Source organism: Pelecanus crispus, chromosome 7, assembly GCF_030463565.1.
Source record: "Pelecanus crispus isolate bPelCri1 chromosome 7, bPelCri1.pri, whole genome shotgun sequence".
Taxonomy (NCBI): Eukaryota; Metazoa; Chordata; class Aves; order Pelecaniformes; family Pelecanidae; genus Pelecanus; species Pelecanus crispus.
In genome coordinates this window covers 43,816,019-43,833,284 of record NC_134649.1, presented here as the reverse complement: position 1 = coordinate 43,833,284, position 17,266 = coordinate 43,816,019, and the positions used below count along the sequence as shown (strand labels likewise).

At 41.6% G+C, this 17,266-nt stretch overlaps 1 protein-coding gene across 1 annotated transcript in view; it reads left to right on the top strand.

Annotated features, from left to right (window-relative positions):
- Positions 1-17,266, top strand: part of MAGI1 (membrane associated guanylate kinase, WW and PDZ domain containing 1) — a 360,601-nt gene that overhangs the window by 260,129 nt on the left and 83,206 nt on the right. Inside the window, exon 3 of the mRNA XM_075713622.1 lies at positions 9,311-9,430. Coding sequence (XP_075569737.1) covers positions 9,311-9,430 — 120 coding nt within the window. The remainder of the gene's footprint in view (positions 1-9,310; positions 9,431-17,266) is intronic.

Below are 17,266 nucleotides of genomic sequence, written 5' to 3'. Positions count from 1 at the left end.
ATCTCAGCAGTACAAACAGCCTCGGAAGACAAACAGCAAGGGAGGTAAGTAATCTTTGTTGAAGCAGCTGAGCGAGTGGACATCAAATAATCTCCTATTTATTACTATGGCTTTGAAGTGCAGAATATCTTTTCATGAATATATGTGCACATATGTATGCAGGTGTCAAAAGCAAACATTATTTTTTAATAAAAACTGAATTGAAATACTGCAGGTGTTTGGTCTGTGTTGGATAATCGATTTATTACGAGCTTAATTACAGTGTCTGTTCATAGGACACGTCTGAAGCCTTGAAGTAGAATAGCAAATAGGATACCTTGTTTTGGGGAGATTAAAATTTTTTTATATCCAAGTATTAAAGAGGGAAGATTTTCCCTTCCAATAATTGGTGTGTTGCTGTGGGGAACAAACAGGCAGTCTTGCTCCTGGGAAGATCTACTGCTAACCTCACTGTGGGACAGATTTACACATATATGGCTAACAGTAGTTTCTGATGTGGTTTTTTTTGTACTACCTTTGGTGACAATAGTCATATATATTGCCCAAACAAGTTTTCATTTTTTTTTTTAATTTTAAAAATCCAAGATAAAACTGTCCATGGTGTTCTTGTTCACTGTATTTCTGCTTCAAGATTCCACCTCATGTCTTTGACCAAATTCTGAAATTCCTTCAGTACTTCATGGTGGGTGAAAAGGATTGTGCAAAGTTTACAAAACCCTTAAGTTTTCCTGGAAAGCCAGTGAACTCGGCTTATCTGACTTGCATGGGTTTGTGTCTCTCTTTGCTCTGTGACTTGGGAATTCATCTTGTGAGAGTTTGCAGTACACTCAGTCCTGAGTGCTGTCTTGGCCCCTCATCTTCCCCAAAGCGCTCTCCTCCCAGTCTTCTGTCTCTAACCTTAAGCGATAGCTTTGAGAGTGTTTTATTTTTTGCCTATTCTATTATTCTACTCAAATGTGACCTATTCAAAACTTGTACCAAGCCACATGAGGATCCAATAGTTAATGAAAACCAATTTTTAATACTACACTGTCTTAAGCTCAGCCACTCAGCCAAACATAACAGGGAGCTCATGGGTGTTTTGTTTCTCAGCAGCTGAGTGCTTCTACTGACCAGTTCACAGCTTGGTTTTAATGCCAGTCCTTGACTTACGAAACTCTCAGACTGGGCTACACCTTCTCTTTGGCAATTTGTAGAAATCAGATAGCTTTGCAAGTAGCCATAAAAAAAGCAGATATAAACAAGATAGGTTGTACCTCCAGATAAACTACTTCCTATAATATGAAAGTATAAGTAAGACGATGAGGTATCTGTTTAAAAGTGCTGTTTGCTTGGGAGCGACCCTGTGTCCCAGGTCTCCTGTGACTCATTTCAAAGTAGATTTTAAGCGCTCCCCTCCCCCCCCACACCTTTGGCCTGTTGTATTTGATATGGATGTGCCCATTCGTATGGAATAGTCATCTTAATCCACATTGCAGTTTTCCATAGCTGCTCTGTGCATGCAGTGTAGAGCATATGCCCCTGCATGGTAAGGCTTGAGATGGCTGATATGGGGCAGCCCTGAGCAAGCACTACAGGGGTCAGGTTAGGCTTGGGTTGAGATAGTCCAGAGTGAATGATCTGCAGGATTAAAAATAACCAGCTAATAAGGGTGCTCTGTAATTATCCAGTGTATGTATTTAATTTGCCATCTTCAGCTGTAGCCTTTTCCAAGATAGACAGAATTTCTACTGAAAGTAACTGTGACATTTTTTAATAGAAGAAAGGTGGTCCTTTTGAAATAAAGGTGTGTGTCATGGTTGTAGCATTATCTAGGCTTCTAAAAATGTATATATGAGAGAAACTGAATATAAATGCAAGTGTATAATCACCCTGTTAATTTACTTTCAGCTAATTTCACTTCCCATAAGTCACATACACACTTACACAAATGCCAATTTTCATTCATTTCTGTGCCAATATTTAAAAGCAGAACATTACAGTGCAATCTCATTACTACAGCTGTATTGATTTATAAAATCACACTTTATTACACTAATCCATATATTAGAACAAAATTGTGCATAGTTACAGCTAAGGTCTTCTCGCCAAGGAGGTATGTAGTTTGCTTTTTCATCAGTAGTTCACAATTTAAATTAGCGGATGTCGTGCTGTTGGACTCCATGAACACAGGATTAATGGCAAACTCATTAGTTCATGAAGTTTAATCTTCTTGGTGGGTGTCCCACCTCGTGGGAAATGAGAGGGATTCAGCTGCAGGTGTCTGGTGAGGTAACAGCAATCACTCAAAGAGAGGGATCCAGAAGGCGAGCTGCTGTTATTGTGAACCCAAGAACATTTATTATTTATGTTTTATTTGATACCACAATACTCTTTTTTCCTTAGGAAAAAGCAAATGAATGCTCTGAAGGACACATGAAGAGGTTGTAGCTGCTTTAGCAACTGCCACGCTGCAGTGGCGCTGCGGTGGTACTTTCCCGGGTCAGGGAGGTGCTGCTGAATATTGAATATATGAATATTTGGCATAGATCCTTAAACAGGTCTTTTCTTAAGTGGCTTTCTTGGGGAGTGTGGCAAGTTTTGTACCCTTACTTCTTCTAGTCCATCAGATAATCAACAGTTTCTTTTAAACTGATATTACAGTCGAGAGCAAACCCCCTCATGCTGAATTGGCTTTGTGTAGGCACGGCATGGTGTTCCGCGACACATGCACACGAGCTTGCAAAGCCCCAATGCAGCAGCAAGTTATTTTTGTCCCTTTTAATCTGTTAGACCCTGATCCTGGTCTGTAGGTTTTCCTAAATCCCATTGATTTCTCTAGAATTAGGCTCCTGAAGTCCTTTGAGAGCCTGGGTCTGGCTGATCTTGTGCTATAAAACAGAACCAAACCACCTTTCTCTACGTCAAAATGCTGTAAGGATAAATGTGTTGAAGATTATCAATGTTCTTATTCGGTGGCAGTGAAGGCCACGGGAATACCCAAAATAGATTTAAAAGGGACAGAAATAACTTGCTGCCTGGAGGGTATACAAACTCCAAGCTGTTGTTGTGCGGCTTGGCTGAATCTTTTCTCCAGGGAGGCTCCAGGCAGTCAGTACTACTTTGAGAGAAAGGGCCAGAGAGATGCAACTGGACACGGTGCCTCAGAAAGAAGGAGGGCGGCTTTTATGCGCACTGAGGGTCGACCTGCCATTGCGCGTCTGCGTGGCCGGCACAGTCCTTTGAGCAAGAGGGGATCCTCACAAGCTGCTGCTGTGGGAACCAGCTTTGGCCACTTAGTGTTGCTGGAAAGGCTGGTGGGAGCAGAGGAGATATTGAGCTCTTTGTACAAATCCCTTCCATCTCCCCCTGTACTTTAGACCACAGCCACTAAATGCATTTCTCCCTGAAATGTGTCTGTAGAAAGACAGGTTTGTCTTGGGCAGCTGTTTTCTGGATTTAATCAATCATTCCTGCTGACCACAGTGACAGAAATTTGCTTTTAGTACTGCAGTTATCTGTGCGGCCAGGAAGAGTCAATCAGCATCTGTTCCTGCGCATGCATCATTAACAGAGCTGTGAATTAATTTCTAGCGACAGACCATATTCTCCTTTGGACTGAATTTCTACTCCGCCACCAACATTCTTTGAATATTTGTCATGTTCTTGTGGCTTATAGGTATCAAGCCACTGGCTAGAGAAGGCACAGACAACATTTAAAATCCCAGAATGATCTTCCCGAGTTTCAAGTTTCAGGAGAAAACTGTATTTATAAGTCGAGCATATTTAGTTTGTAACAGACTAGACCTCTCTGAAACTTCTGTGTCTTCATGTAGTTACAACTATAAATTACCCCTGACTCCTTGCCATAGTTAAGTGGGGACACACACGTGTATTAACAGATAGCGTATCAGTGTCCAAATACAATTCCTTCTACTGCTGTTGAAAAAAAAAAACAGTCAGTAGTCTTAGTTTGGATAACCCCAGAAGTCAGTAAGATGAAGTAGTTCTGTGTACGATGATTTCTTACAGATACGTTACACTTTATTTTTTGTTAATGTAGATAAGGCTATTTCTAATACTGTGCTGCAGATAAGTTCTGCCTTAAGCTTGGCTGCTAATCAAGTTGCGTCTTCTGGAGACAGACCAGGTTGTCTCTGTCTCTTCCCTTCTCCACTTGCCATCAGCAGATCTGTGGAGTTTGTCCTGCCTTCCAGTTATCTGGCAGCATAGGTGACATGCAGGAGAGCCAAAGCAGGCTCTCCCAAATTATCCTGTGACATGAGAGAAGAAAGTGACCTCTAAACACTGTGCAGGGGGAAGAGGGGCTGTTTTCCTAAAACGTTTCTTCCTTGGCAGCTGAAGATTTTTTCAGTGTAGGTGATGAGAGCCGTCTCTTCTTGCTGAATGAAGAAAAATACCAGTCTTTGAGACCAATGGCAAGAACAGCATCCTTCCTTCTAACCCGCCTGCAAACAGCCTCTCAGCAAACCCCCGCAGCAGCGCTTGGCATTGCAGCTTCATGAGTCAGTAGCATTCCCATACACTTCACATTAAAACCTTATTTACTACAGTTCCATTCACCTGTGGTAACCACCAGTGACTCGAGTTCGTATAAGATACGGTTGTAGCAACTATATCATTACTCTGAGTGTACAACTCCCACATTATCTGTTATTTTAAGAGAAGCTGGTCAGTGGAGATGAGAAGCAAATGACTTGTGGTTTGATCAGCTGTATTTTGGTGGCTCACCAGATTATCATTGCCAGCCAGTGGAATTGGATAAGGGGTTTGCAGAAGTCATTGATTAGCAAATGGGCGATCTAGAGGTTCTGCACTTGAGAAGTCAACTCCTAAATGACTTGCTAGGGGCTGTTTTGGCGCATGGTAACAGAATTACTGCTCAAGAACTGTTTTTGTTTTAACAAGAAAGTAATTGAAGTGACTACAGCCCCTTTGAAGTCTTCACAATAAGCAAAGATTCTGATTAATTTAGCAGCAGGGCATCAGTGGCTATTAACAGCTTAACATGAGGCCCTGGTAGTTTGATAAGGAGCTAAACAGCCCCTGAATCACATATTAACAGTCTGGCCATACTATAATCGAGGCTCATGTTGGGTGATTGTCAGCATGGTTGACGGGCAACACAACAGCAGCAGCTATTTGTGTTCTAAATGGGCGCTTAAATTATTCAGAATAATAGTTGATAGTCATCAGTACATCAGAGCCCCAGTCCAGTTATTCTAGTCATGGATGACAAGCTTTAATTTAGTTAGCTTAAGTACAGCACTGGCCTCTGCGTGGGCAAACTCACCTGTGTCTCTAAGCAATTTCTCCGGCGGGGTCTCCAGCCCACGATGAGATCCCTCTTCTGTGGCCCAAGCATTAGTGGTGCATGAATAAACTAGGATGCAGCTAGCTTGGGTGTGATAACCAAACCAACAGCCGGCAAACGTTTCACCTACCATCTGAGCCACCCGTGTTACCCATGTAGTTTTACCTCCCCAGACCAAGGGAGAAGGTAAAACCTGCAATGCTAACAAGTAGCCTTATTTTTATTTATTTATTTTCTTAAGTCTGCTGTGGTTGCAGAAGATTTGAGCAAGTCCCCCTGTGAATTTAATATCTCTAGCTAGTTTTATATGTTGTGGGACATTCTAGCCCAATAAGAGTGAAAGTTTATGAACTATTAAATGTGTACAAGGAGTTGGTAACCACTCGATTGCTCCTCCAGTTCATTGTTGTTACAGCATTAGCAATTCTGAGCTAGTCACACAGTGGGACATAGCTCTAATTAATTAGCTAAATTGCTACCTAATGGCAATAAGATTTGATGCCACTTAATATTTCAGTGCAAACATGGCAGGCAGGTTAACATATTTAAATATGATTGGCTCGCCTTTTCTAGTGGAGTATCTTAACTCCTGTTTGGGCCTTCTACAGCATTCATTGTGCTCAATTAATTCTGCCATTAGCAGTGGTCTGATCTGCTATTAGCGCTGATAAAATGTACGGTCATCTCCATAGCCCTCTTCTTCAGTGACGACCATCCTGTGGTAAGGATGCTGAAATGCAATTTAAAGGGGGAGGGAGGGAGGACACACACACTGTGCTTTGTACATAATTAAGTCACATTAATGATGGGAGACTTAATTACAATTTGGAGTTTATCGGCAGAAAGCTCCCACGGTAGCTTGCAGCCCGCGATGGTGTTGGGCTGTGCACACACATGCTGCACAGTAGTTGAGCAGTTGTTCCGGGCTGTGGAAGGGCTTGGGGTGGAAGGTGCTGATTATTATTAGCGTCCTGTGCCTGAGAAAAGTCATCGAGTTTGCTTATGCGCCTCTTGGTTTTCTTTTCTTTCCCCCTTTCTTTCTGCCCGCCCTCTCCCCCCACCCAGCTTGTGAAGCAACCCTTCTGGCTTTGTTGTAAGTGTGGTTTGTAATCATTGTACACATCCCAGATGGTTCATGAAAACTCTTTGAAATGCCATCTGCCAGGCGTGTGTCCAGCCGGCAGCCTGTCATTCTGCTACAAGAAAAACGGAGGCGGGTTTTCCCTTCCCCCTGCCTTTCTGAATTGCATTCAGTAACACTTGCTCAGATGTGAAGCAGGATAACAGCCCGAGCATCTGCAAGCAATCTTTGCTCTAGACAGCAACATGGAAAGTTGTTGGGTTTTTCGCCTTCGCCCAGATAAGATATCCTAACCGCTGTAGTTTTTATTTTCCTTCTGTTTGTTGCTGGAGACCGACGCGAGGTGTCAAATGTTATCGCTGTGATGTAATGTTTTGCTTTTACGTGGCGACTTGGCATTTCTAATGCATTCAGCATGTGTTGCAGGCAATCGCGCTGATAGCGAGCACATCTGCGATTTTTCGACTTGAACATATTCAGGAAATTAAGAACACTGAGATGAAACAAATAGATCCATTAAAATGGCTCAGAGGAATTATGGCAGAGATATAATTGTCATGTCAAATAGGCAGCCAGCACTAGTAAACTGCTGACTGCAATTTCACTGCTATAAAAATTCAGATGGAAAAAAAAATGATTAATAAATACTCTCTGTGGGAAGATAAAGATAAAGAAAAGAAGGCGGCTTTAAAAGATAAAGTAAAATGAATCCTGACGTTCCCCGATCTTTGTGTCTCATGAATGCGTGTTGTCAGTTACTGGGAAAAAGTATGTCCCGATCTTTGTCATTCGGCTCGCATGCCGCGTGGCTCAGGGTGACGCTTCACTGATGCACTGGACGAGGAGCACTACGGAGTCTAATTCTCACTTCTGTTGTGCTCCAGGCACGGGACAGCTCCAGCGCATCCTTGGTCATACTTATTGCTGAAGCTTTTCATTCTTTCTCCTTACTCTTGTGGGCCTGGTGTAGGGGAACCTGGCCAGGGTCAAGAGCCACGACGCCCTGGTGAGGGTCCTCACAGCCTGAACATCCACAGCGCTGTTGGTGCTCAGGGAGGAGGTGCTACGGCCAAGCTGTGCCCCTTCATCCTGGGTGCCTGCATGCCCCTTGCATGCCAGGGAGGGACCTGCGTGAGCATTGCCCGCTCAGCCTTGCTGCGGGCTTTAGATGGAAACGCAGGCAGTCGGGCACAGAGGGGCATGTGGTGCAGTTCCAGTATTTCTCTGGCCCAGATCTGTGAAAGACATCTGTCCTCTGTTACAAGCTCCTTGGTAAAAAGCATTGTAGTCTTACTGTAAGGATTCAAGAATACACAAAATGCCAAATTGAATCCTTTCAAATAGGAAAGAGCAATTCTGCTAGTAGGATGGAGATACCCATCATCATTTCCATCCCCTTTTTTGCTTTTCCTCCTCCTGTCTTCACCCATTCACACAGCTCCAAGAGAAGGAATGATAGAAAAAGCAGAGGAATTTATAAACTATCTGAAGACTGATGGTAAATAATAAAAAAAGAGAGAAAGTTTCTATTTTGAAACAAGAAATAGAGAATGTTAGAGAAAGTGGATGTTTATCAAGGAAATTAATCTAGTGATAGTCTTGCAAGGGTGTCACTATCGAGACTGACCTCTTGAACAGTCTCTCAGATGAATAGGGCATAGCAGACTTTCCACTTCCCTGGCACTTGAGGAAAACATTTGCCAGATGCAGGCATGGTAAATTTATGCTCTTTCAACGTCTGAGAGCTGGAATCTTCCCAATTAGTTTCCAGAAGCTCAGCTTCTTTATACTTTCTTCAGTCCTTTTATAGAGAGTTTAAGAAATTGTATGCGCTGAGAAGGCACTGCCCAGGGGCCGGAAGAGTCCTACAGAAGTGAGAAATCATGCTTCATTAAATGTTAGGTATGGTTTCCACATCTCTAAAGTTATTCCCAAGCCAGCAGATAGGTTGTGGCCACAGCACTCGGACAACTCCAACTCTCTAACACTGCTCTTTCTTCTAAAGTTCAGTTTCCTGTACCATCTGTAAATTTGTCGTTTGTATTTAATCTCAGATGCACAGAATCCAGCCATCTCCTAGCCTCCGGAGTCATGGAAAATAAAGGGTATTGAACAGAAATTGATCTTAATCAATTAAGCTGTGCTCAGTGACCTAAAATGTGGTGGCCCAAGCCATCTTAGCAGGAAGTCATGAAATGACTCATCTTACACCATGCTTCAAAGGGCTGTAAATTGGTCAGAAGGGTGAAGAGTTTCAGAGCTCCAGAGTAGCAGTGATCAGAGAGCCCCGTTCTCTATGAGTACTACTTAAATTGTCGAGTGCTAGCAAGAGATTCAGTGTGAATTATTACTCAAAAGAAAAAGTATTTCTTGAACTGGAATGAGCTTATAGATGAACTTCTGTGAGAAGTTTGCAGGTTGTCTCTTTAGTGAGTATGTGTGAATGGTGCATCAAAACTGTCTCACAGTACTTTTTAATGCTGAATAAAAATAATAGCATAAATAGAGATAAAATATTAAGAAGAAAGAAGGGAGAAAAGATCTTTATGATGTGAAAGAATATTTGGTGAGATAAAGTGATACAGAAATAATGGAAGCTAGAAGGAAGTTGCCTTATTTGAGAATACAGATGTGTGTGCAATTTTATTGAAGTATGAGAGACTGTGCTAATGGCAGGAAGGTAATTACTGGCATATTCCCAGATACCAAACTCTTTCAGCTGTGTTTTTGCATGTGATATGAGAGATTTCTTTGCCAGAGAGTCTTTCTGGGAATATCAAAAACATTGTTGTTGGGTGGAACAACTGGTAGTGCCAACTCAACCTGTGATCTATGTCTTGTCTTGTTTTTATGTGGACTCCTAACTTCTAGCTGAACCCCTACAACTACATTAATGTGCTAATTTTTCCTTTCAGGCACAACCCGCCCTCCAAGAGAAGGAGAAGTGCCTGGTGTGGACTATAACTTTCTGACTGTGGAAGAGTTTCTGGAGTTGGAGCGAAGTGGGACCCTTCTGGAAGTAGGAACTTACGAAGGTATGGAGCCACAGGCAGTGAAAAAGCTCTTCAAATAACCGTGGTAGGACACCAGACTTGCAACACCCTCATTTGTGTTAACCAGCTGGAGTTAAGACCTCACTTCCCATCCTAATGCTCTACTTCCTTTTTCTCTGTGTACCATAGAGAGGGAATTCTGACAATCCTGTGCTTTTGTCTTTTCCTTTCAAGTTAACTAAAGATAAGATTAACATTAGTAGGCCAGGAAAATCTGATATGAAATCTGGTAACAAAATACTGAGGAAAGGCAGTGAATGAAAATGCATCTTTTCTTTGTGTCCACTATAGCCCATCTCCTTGCTCACTTTTTCTTCCCTCCTGCTGTCTCTCTTTCCCTTCATCTTCCCTAAGTATACATCCTTTATCACCCAGTTGTGTCTCACTATGATCTGAAAGGTCTTTTCCAACCTAAACGATTCTATGATTCTGTGATTCTACATGATGCACTGCTTTTGGTCTTTTATTTTTGTATTTATTCTTGGATAATTACTTCTAACTTAGGTTGTTGTGTTGATCCTTTTTACAGCACAGCTTTACAAACAACAGCACTGAGACAGCCAAGGGGCACTGAAATGTTACTAGTGTAAGAGCAGGAAAAAGACAGCTTTGACTTCCAAGAAAATGCAAGGCAAATTGGCCATATTTAGGTTCATAATAGGCTTTTTGTGAAAAAACCTGCCATCCTTATCTCCTTTAAACTGAAAACTCCTTTTGGGGTGTTTTTTGGGTTTTTCTTTTCTTTTTTTCCTTTTTTTCCTTTTTCTTCTTTTTTTTTTTTTTCCACTGGAGAACATTCAAATGTACCTCTTGAGAAGACAATGAAAAGAAATACGTTACAGGTTTGAAAGTCCTTTGAGCGTACTTCAGCTCATTCATGTCATTCATGTCATATTTCCATTTGCAAGAAGTTAAATGGGTCTTGTTGTAGCTACGAGAAGTTCAAAAAGCCTTACTCTTGCAGCCATTAATAAGTAACGTGAAACGCATTTAAAAATATGAACTGCACACAAATAGCTGATAGTCTTTGAAAAGTAGTCAACAAATATGAATAAAAAAGATTGTGACATGTGGTTTGGGTTTTCAAGCTCTAAAAAAAAGTCCTGAAACACTGTTTGTTTAGTCTACTTCTTTAGAAACTCCCTGTAAGGTCACCTTTAAACCTTGCCCTTATTCCCAACTGCAGACAATTGCAGTGTCAAACCTGGTTTGCATGAGGATGCTAAATGTATAACTTGGTTTCACTCTTCTACCTCTCTGAGCTGATTAGCTCCATCAGCACCAATGCTAGCGTTCCAGCAGCAGCACTTCTCCAAAATGAGCTTTTTCCCCTCCATGTTTCTAATTATAACACTAAATTAGTTTTCTTTGTCATGGTGCTTGAAATAGATCAGCTGAACTGCCTCGCCATTACTTCCTGATCGTATTTGTTCTGGTGACCTTTCCACTTGGAAAGACAAAATGGGTAACTGTCTGTAATCTGGCTCCTGGGACTTGCTGGGAATTAGTTTTCAGGAAATGCTGTACCCATCTGGGACGGTTATAACATGGTAGTTTCATTGCTTATGTGATTATATGCAGTAGCAGCTAAACTGTTTAGATTTCATGGGTTGCTCTTTTGAGTTGCTGAAGATGAGGTTGATATCTCATAAGTCTAATGCGTATTTCATTTTTGTGGGTGATAAAAGTGTCTGAACTTTAAAGGAATAATTTGTCAGAAGTGCTGAGAAGCCTCTTTCCCCGTTGACATCAGTGATGCCGGTGCATAGTGGTTCTGGAGAGCTGGCCCATGGAAGGAAAAATCAATAAGAATACAGCAAATAATGATGATGCGTGTGTACACATATGCATCAAGACACATTACTATTTGATTGTATTGTGAAATAAATAAAGTTCATTTTTCACTTTCAGCTTCAAGAAATGATTTTGCTGCCTTCTGAGATTTCTTTAATGGCTTTGCTGTACTTTTTTTTGGAAGTCTTACTTTACAACTGTATTGATCAAGACAGTGTTGATCTTGATTAGATCTTGGAAGATGGTGTGATTCAGACTCAATGCTGCAATCACCAGCAATTTTGTCTAAAAAAAAAAAAAACAATCCGCCAAAAAACTCAGACCACAAAGTGAGTTAGACTTATAATGTCCAAGTCTTTGTTATTGCCTGGCTTTATAGTCTTAGATTACTTTAATTATCATTTGTTTTATGCTGCTTTTTGCTACCTCTTTTTTTTTTTTTTCCCCTAAATGTACCACCATGATTAAGTTGATTGCGTTTTTGACCCTGCCAGTGATGGCGTATTCTAAACCAGAGGAATGGAACCCAACAAAAGGAAATGATCTTCTATTTCTCTCTGGAGAGCAATAAAATAATACCTTTAATGCACAGCTTTTATTATTGATAATGCTACCTATTGTACTGAGTAGGAATCAAAAAATGGCAAAGATAGGATTGCTCTTTGTTACTATGTAATTAGGTGATTTGGAGATGAAGGAAGGGGAATGCTATGAAATGGAGAGTAGTGACGATGAATGGGGAAGTTTTCATGTGCCTGGCAGCCACAAGCTCATATGGCTCAAGCAGGATGGTGGTTTGGGGTCAGGGTGGTCCCAAGGTCCCTTCTGGCCCTTAATTTCTAAGCGTCTGCACGTGGCTGGGGGTGAGACGGATGTATGCTCTGCATTTCTGACACGAATAATCAAGATAAAAGTTCTGGCATTACTGGATGACATTTGTTTGCCTCTTGAAGGCACAAAGCCACCCAGATACTGGCACTGGCATTGGGAAAAACCTGGCAGGAGAAGACATAACACAAGCATTTGTTTAGTAACAGTTACTGAAGAGAACTTCTGGGGAGAAAGATTAGAAAACAGGAAGAGGGGTAATACAGAGGACATTGATGCTGATATGGATACTATTGATTTGGAAAGAATAAAGAACGAGAAGAAGAGAACAGTTGAAAACCATAAAAGAGTAAGAAAGTGTATCAGGTTTTGAAAGAACAACCCAGGTTTTGAAAGTGCTCTATTTGCAAAGAGAGAAACTGCAAGCTGAATAGGACAAAAAAGGTGTTGCCTACCTACTGGGCTGAATAATGTCATTATTATTTCTTCTGGTGCACTGCAAAGAGGTTCCTCTGGGCAGTTTTTGATTCACATCCTGGTGAATGCAGAGCGGGCATGGCAGCTGCTTTTCTGGTCACCTGTCACCTCCACAGTGTGTTCTGCACCCAAAATGCTCCAAAAATCCTGATTGGGTGGGAGGGGGTGTCTGCAAGCCTTAATTCCTGAGGTTTTCAGTTCCAGTTTTAACATGCTGATTTTTAACCATAATGCCTAGAAACTTCTTTTCTTCCCCGGAATGAAAGCAACATGTTGATCACATGAATCCAGGAGCTGGAGCTGAAAGCCTGGAAGACCTGTGATGCTGCACCAGTATTGGTGCTTTTTGCACCACGCTCGTGCTGGTAAAGCTGTGCGCAACACACTCAAGCAAGTTAGTAATTCCCATTGACAATACTCATTAGGAAGGAAAACTCTTTTTAGACTGCACATTGTCTAGGCCTTCTGGTGGACAGGACATGATGATAATTATAGTCTCAGGCATTTATTGACTGATCCTTCAGGGCATAAAATACTGATGGATGCATGGAAGTAATTGTGTAGGTTACTAATTATTTAGCAATTACTTCTGCATTTGAATTGTAGGCTCTCACAGGGACCCCAAGGGAGGACTGTTTTGAGCAGAACCACAACTTGCAGATTTTATTCCCATTTCTTTCCCAGCTGCTGAGCAGCCCTGGGCAGATCGGGTAACTGCTCTATACTTCAGGATACTGGCCTGGAGATTATTAAAACAACACTTGCTTCTCTCTTCATTAATATTTCAGCAGATACCCTGTGCCTGCAGTTATCTCCTATTACAAATAGGAGGGAGAGAGTGGAAGCAATGGTATTTCAGAGGGCTGTGCTGAATGCAGCAGTGGGGATGGGCGCTGTGCAGAGACGCGCGGGGACATGGGTATGGTGGCTGAATTTTGAATGGGGATGGCTGTGTCACCAGGGTCTGCTGAGGCTGTGTTAATGAATGCCTGCCCAGCACTTAGTGATCCTCAAAAGAAAAAGTGCTGCACTTTGTAACATGTGAAGGGTTATTACATTATAGCGTATTATTGTCAAGGCATCATCTTTCATTCTCAGGACAAGTGTTATGTGATTGCCAAGAGAAGTAATAAGTAATCTGCATTAGTCTCATGACTAAGATGTAATGGGGTGACTTGCTAACATTTTTAAAGTGTATAAAACTAGCTACTGTAGACAGGGTCTCTGGTTGTGGTACTTAATGAGTGTAATAAATTACCTTAATAGTGCAGTTAGAATTTCAGCTGAAGTAGAGAGGTGTATTCAGCAACATGCTTCAAATCAAGATGCCTTTAGCCTAATTTATCTGATGTGCTAGCTCTCCTTGGGTTTCTCTGCAGCAGCCCCGCTCCCCCAGCTGCTTTAGCAAAATGGCTGGATTTTCTTTGCTGCTCTTGTCTTCGCAGCTTGTGGGTCTCGCCAGCTTGGTACAACCTTGAAACGAGAGCTGTGTCTGTGGCATGCAAAACATGACAGGAAGATTGGGCGAGTAAGGGTGGCAGATGCCGGGGATGCCCATGCAGCGGAACAACATGTTCCGCTTAATAAGATCAGATCCGCTTATTAATGTCTCCATACTACAGATTGACTCAATAAATCATAATGGCTCCTTTAGCACCATTATAATGTATCATGTCAAATATCCACTTATTAACATCTGTGCACTGAAGAAAGATTCCTGTTCTATCTTTGGCTTTTATACTTTGGATTTTTTTGTTTGGTTTTTTTTTTAACCACTAGTAAGAAAAAAGACAACACATTCTTGTGTATGTGCATGACTATCGGTGTTAAGCTTGACTGCTGCTGTGCTGAAGTATCATCTGATAACAATGCTTCATTCTACAAACAGCTAAAGTGGTAGATGAGTAACTCTAAGAGCAAATATTCAAATATCTGATAGGGTTTTAGAGTGGGTTTGGATTTCCTATGGCATTCGTGATTGGCTTCTGTCTGTGCACTTTCAATAAGAAGTTTTCCAATGTGAGCTCTGTCCGAAATTGTTCATTAGGAGTCCTGCTTTTCACTGTTTCTTGATTCATCTTAGAACACAAACCTTGGGGGAAGAGGTTGTTCCTAAACAACTGGCAAAAAAAGATACGATGAGTTGGTTGGTATTTTCCTAAGTTAGTATTCAGGTTATTTTAAGGCATTATTTACTCTCTAACCACAGTAGTCCATTGATAGATGGCAGCCAGGCGCATTTTGGCATTGTGGCTTGGTACTGGCTGTGCCCGGGGTTGTCCCTAGAATTGGCTACTACTCGCTGATGTTGTCCAGCTCCCTTTGCAGCTGGGCAGCCCTTTTGTGCCTGGAGGCAGCCCAGCCTCCGCAAGCCATGGCATTTTCCTTCCATCGCTGAGCTCGCACCGCCTTCCAGAGAGGCAAGGTGTTAATGGGACACATCCTCGTGGTGAGAGTATATATATAAATATTTCAGTATTTGCAAGAAGAAGAGTTGCGTACTGCTATGGCTTAACGTCACATTTTCTTGAATCCTACAGCTTTGTGCTAGGTAGGGTGTGTTCCAGCTGCTTCTTCTGCATTCTCTGTATATACCGTGCACAAGCACGTGCTTGTTTATGTTCCCTATGATTTTTTTTTTTTTAATCTATTTGCAGGTGGATATAACAGTTGCTCTACTATAGCCAAGTTCAGGGAACACCCTGAGCTTCCATAGCCATCTCATGCCCCATGCTACCAAGATCTTACTGCTTATGTGTTACTTCAAGTATCTTTGCTTTGTTTTAGCTTGTTAGAAATTTTCCATGCATAAAATGTGCTTGGACACAGCTGTACATGAGTGTTAACAATAGCATGTGGCAATACCTACTGATATCTCAACATGGGAAAAATCAGAATAAATGAGACTGATTTGATCTGTAGGTGACTTTCTGTTACGCTATTATTGCCTATAAGGACACTAATTGGAGTATATGTTAAATTTCAGACATAAATTGAAATGTGCATATTGTAACATTTTGACTAATTTAACAAGAAACCCAGACTGATGCTTCAGTTAACCTCACCGTTAATAACTGCAAAACTTGACAGAGAGTCTACTATTTAAAGCAAATTGGATTTGCATATATTGCAGGTTAATTTCTCTGAGATCTCTTTCCTTGCCTAGGTTTTGCTTCCGATCCAGATGCTGTATCTGCGGCCGTCTCCCGGTTGCCTGGATACTCTGAATTTCCTCAAGGCAATTGCTAATCAATGTGCAGTTGCAGCTAGGTGAATCCCACAGACAGCAGCCAGATCTGTCATCTAAATGTAGAAATCTGTGGCAGAATGTGATCTGGGAAGAGAACAGACAAAACAGTGTAGCAGGAGCTCTGCTCCCAGGAGTCAGTTCATCCTGTGCTAATCAGACACAAGCACTCTTGCTGGATTAGATGAGCAGAGGCTCTTCTGCTAAAATTAAGGGTCAATTGTTTTGGTTCTTGTACAATGCCGAGAAGAAGAGCTGCATCTCGGTAAAGAAAACAATTACATTAATAATTACATTTAAAGTCTTCGTGTCGAGGCCTTGCTTAATTTTGTTGCTTATCTCCCAAGCCTCTTTCCCAAAATACCCATTTGCATCAATACAGTAAGCTACGAGCTGCTTTTTAAAACATGAGCTGTTAATGGAGTCCTTGTTAACACAGAGTGGTAGCTTTGAAGATCAGATGCACTTCTCGTGGACGCAGGGTCCTCTGTGCTACACAGAGGCTTTTGAGTTTCTTAGGTTTTTTTATAATTGCAAAATTATGCCTCACAGTAGGCGTCAGTAAATTCAGAACTGCGAGAACTTGTTCAGTGCTTTCCTAAGAGACAAATGTACTCCCAGTCCCAGGCCTAATCTCTTCACACCAGAAAAGCAAGACAAATTCTCCTCCCCCCCAAAAAAGAGAATAGCTACTGCAAAGCCAACACCTACAGATCAAAGTAACTGAAATACATGGTTTGGGATCACATCCTTCAGTTGGTGTTGTACCATTAGGATTAATGCTCAAGCTCGTGCTTGACCTCGCACGCAGCTCCTCTGCCTTCTTTCACCTCCCCATGTCAGCTCTGCTGCCCTGTCCCACCCCAGCAGCCTCTGTGGTCTCATCTTCCCTCTCTGCAGGGTGGACGCCGACTTTCATATCCATTCCACTTTAGAACCTTTTAGACTGCATCTCTGTTCTTGTGCATTTCTACCCATTCCAGAAACAGCATCTTGGATGGATGGAGACCTTTCAACTCAAATCGAATTGAATGGTGATTGACAGAAGTTTTTATGGATTAGATTCATAGTTATTTTACTTAAGGGTAGCTAATTGGTGTATTTCTGTGAATTACATTTCAAATTCCAAGTCAACTTAAGGTAGTCTGTGAATTTACTGCCCATCAGGGGAGTATTTAATAAGAATGTTTTGTTGTTTTGAAATATAAGAAAAGTTTTCTATTATCACTACGTTCCTAAAATGTAAAAAGAAAGTTCTCTTCATTGACAGTGTTGCTTTAATTCGTAAGCTGCAGGACAGCGTAGAAGCTGCTGTAGATTGCTCTCATTGATTATGATCACTGCTTGAATTGGCAAAGGAAGAAGTGTTATGATGATGAGAACTTGTCTTATTGTTGTGATTAGCTGTTACCGAAGTCTAATTACTGTGCGCGATGCTAAAATGTGTAAGCTGCTGACACTTGGAGATAAGG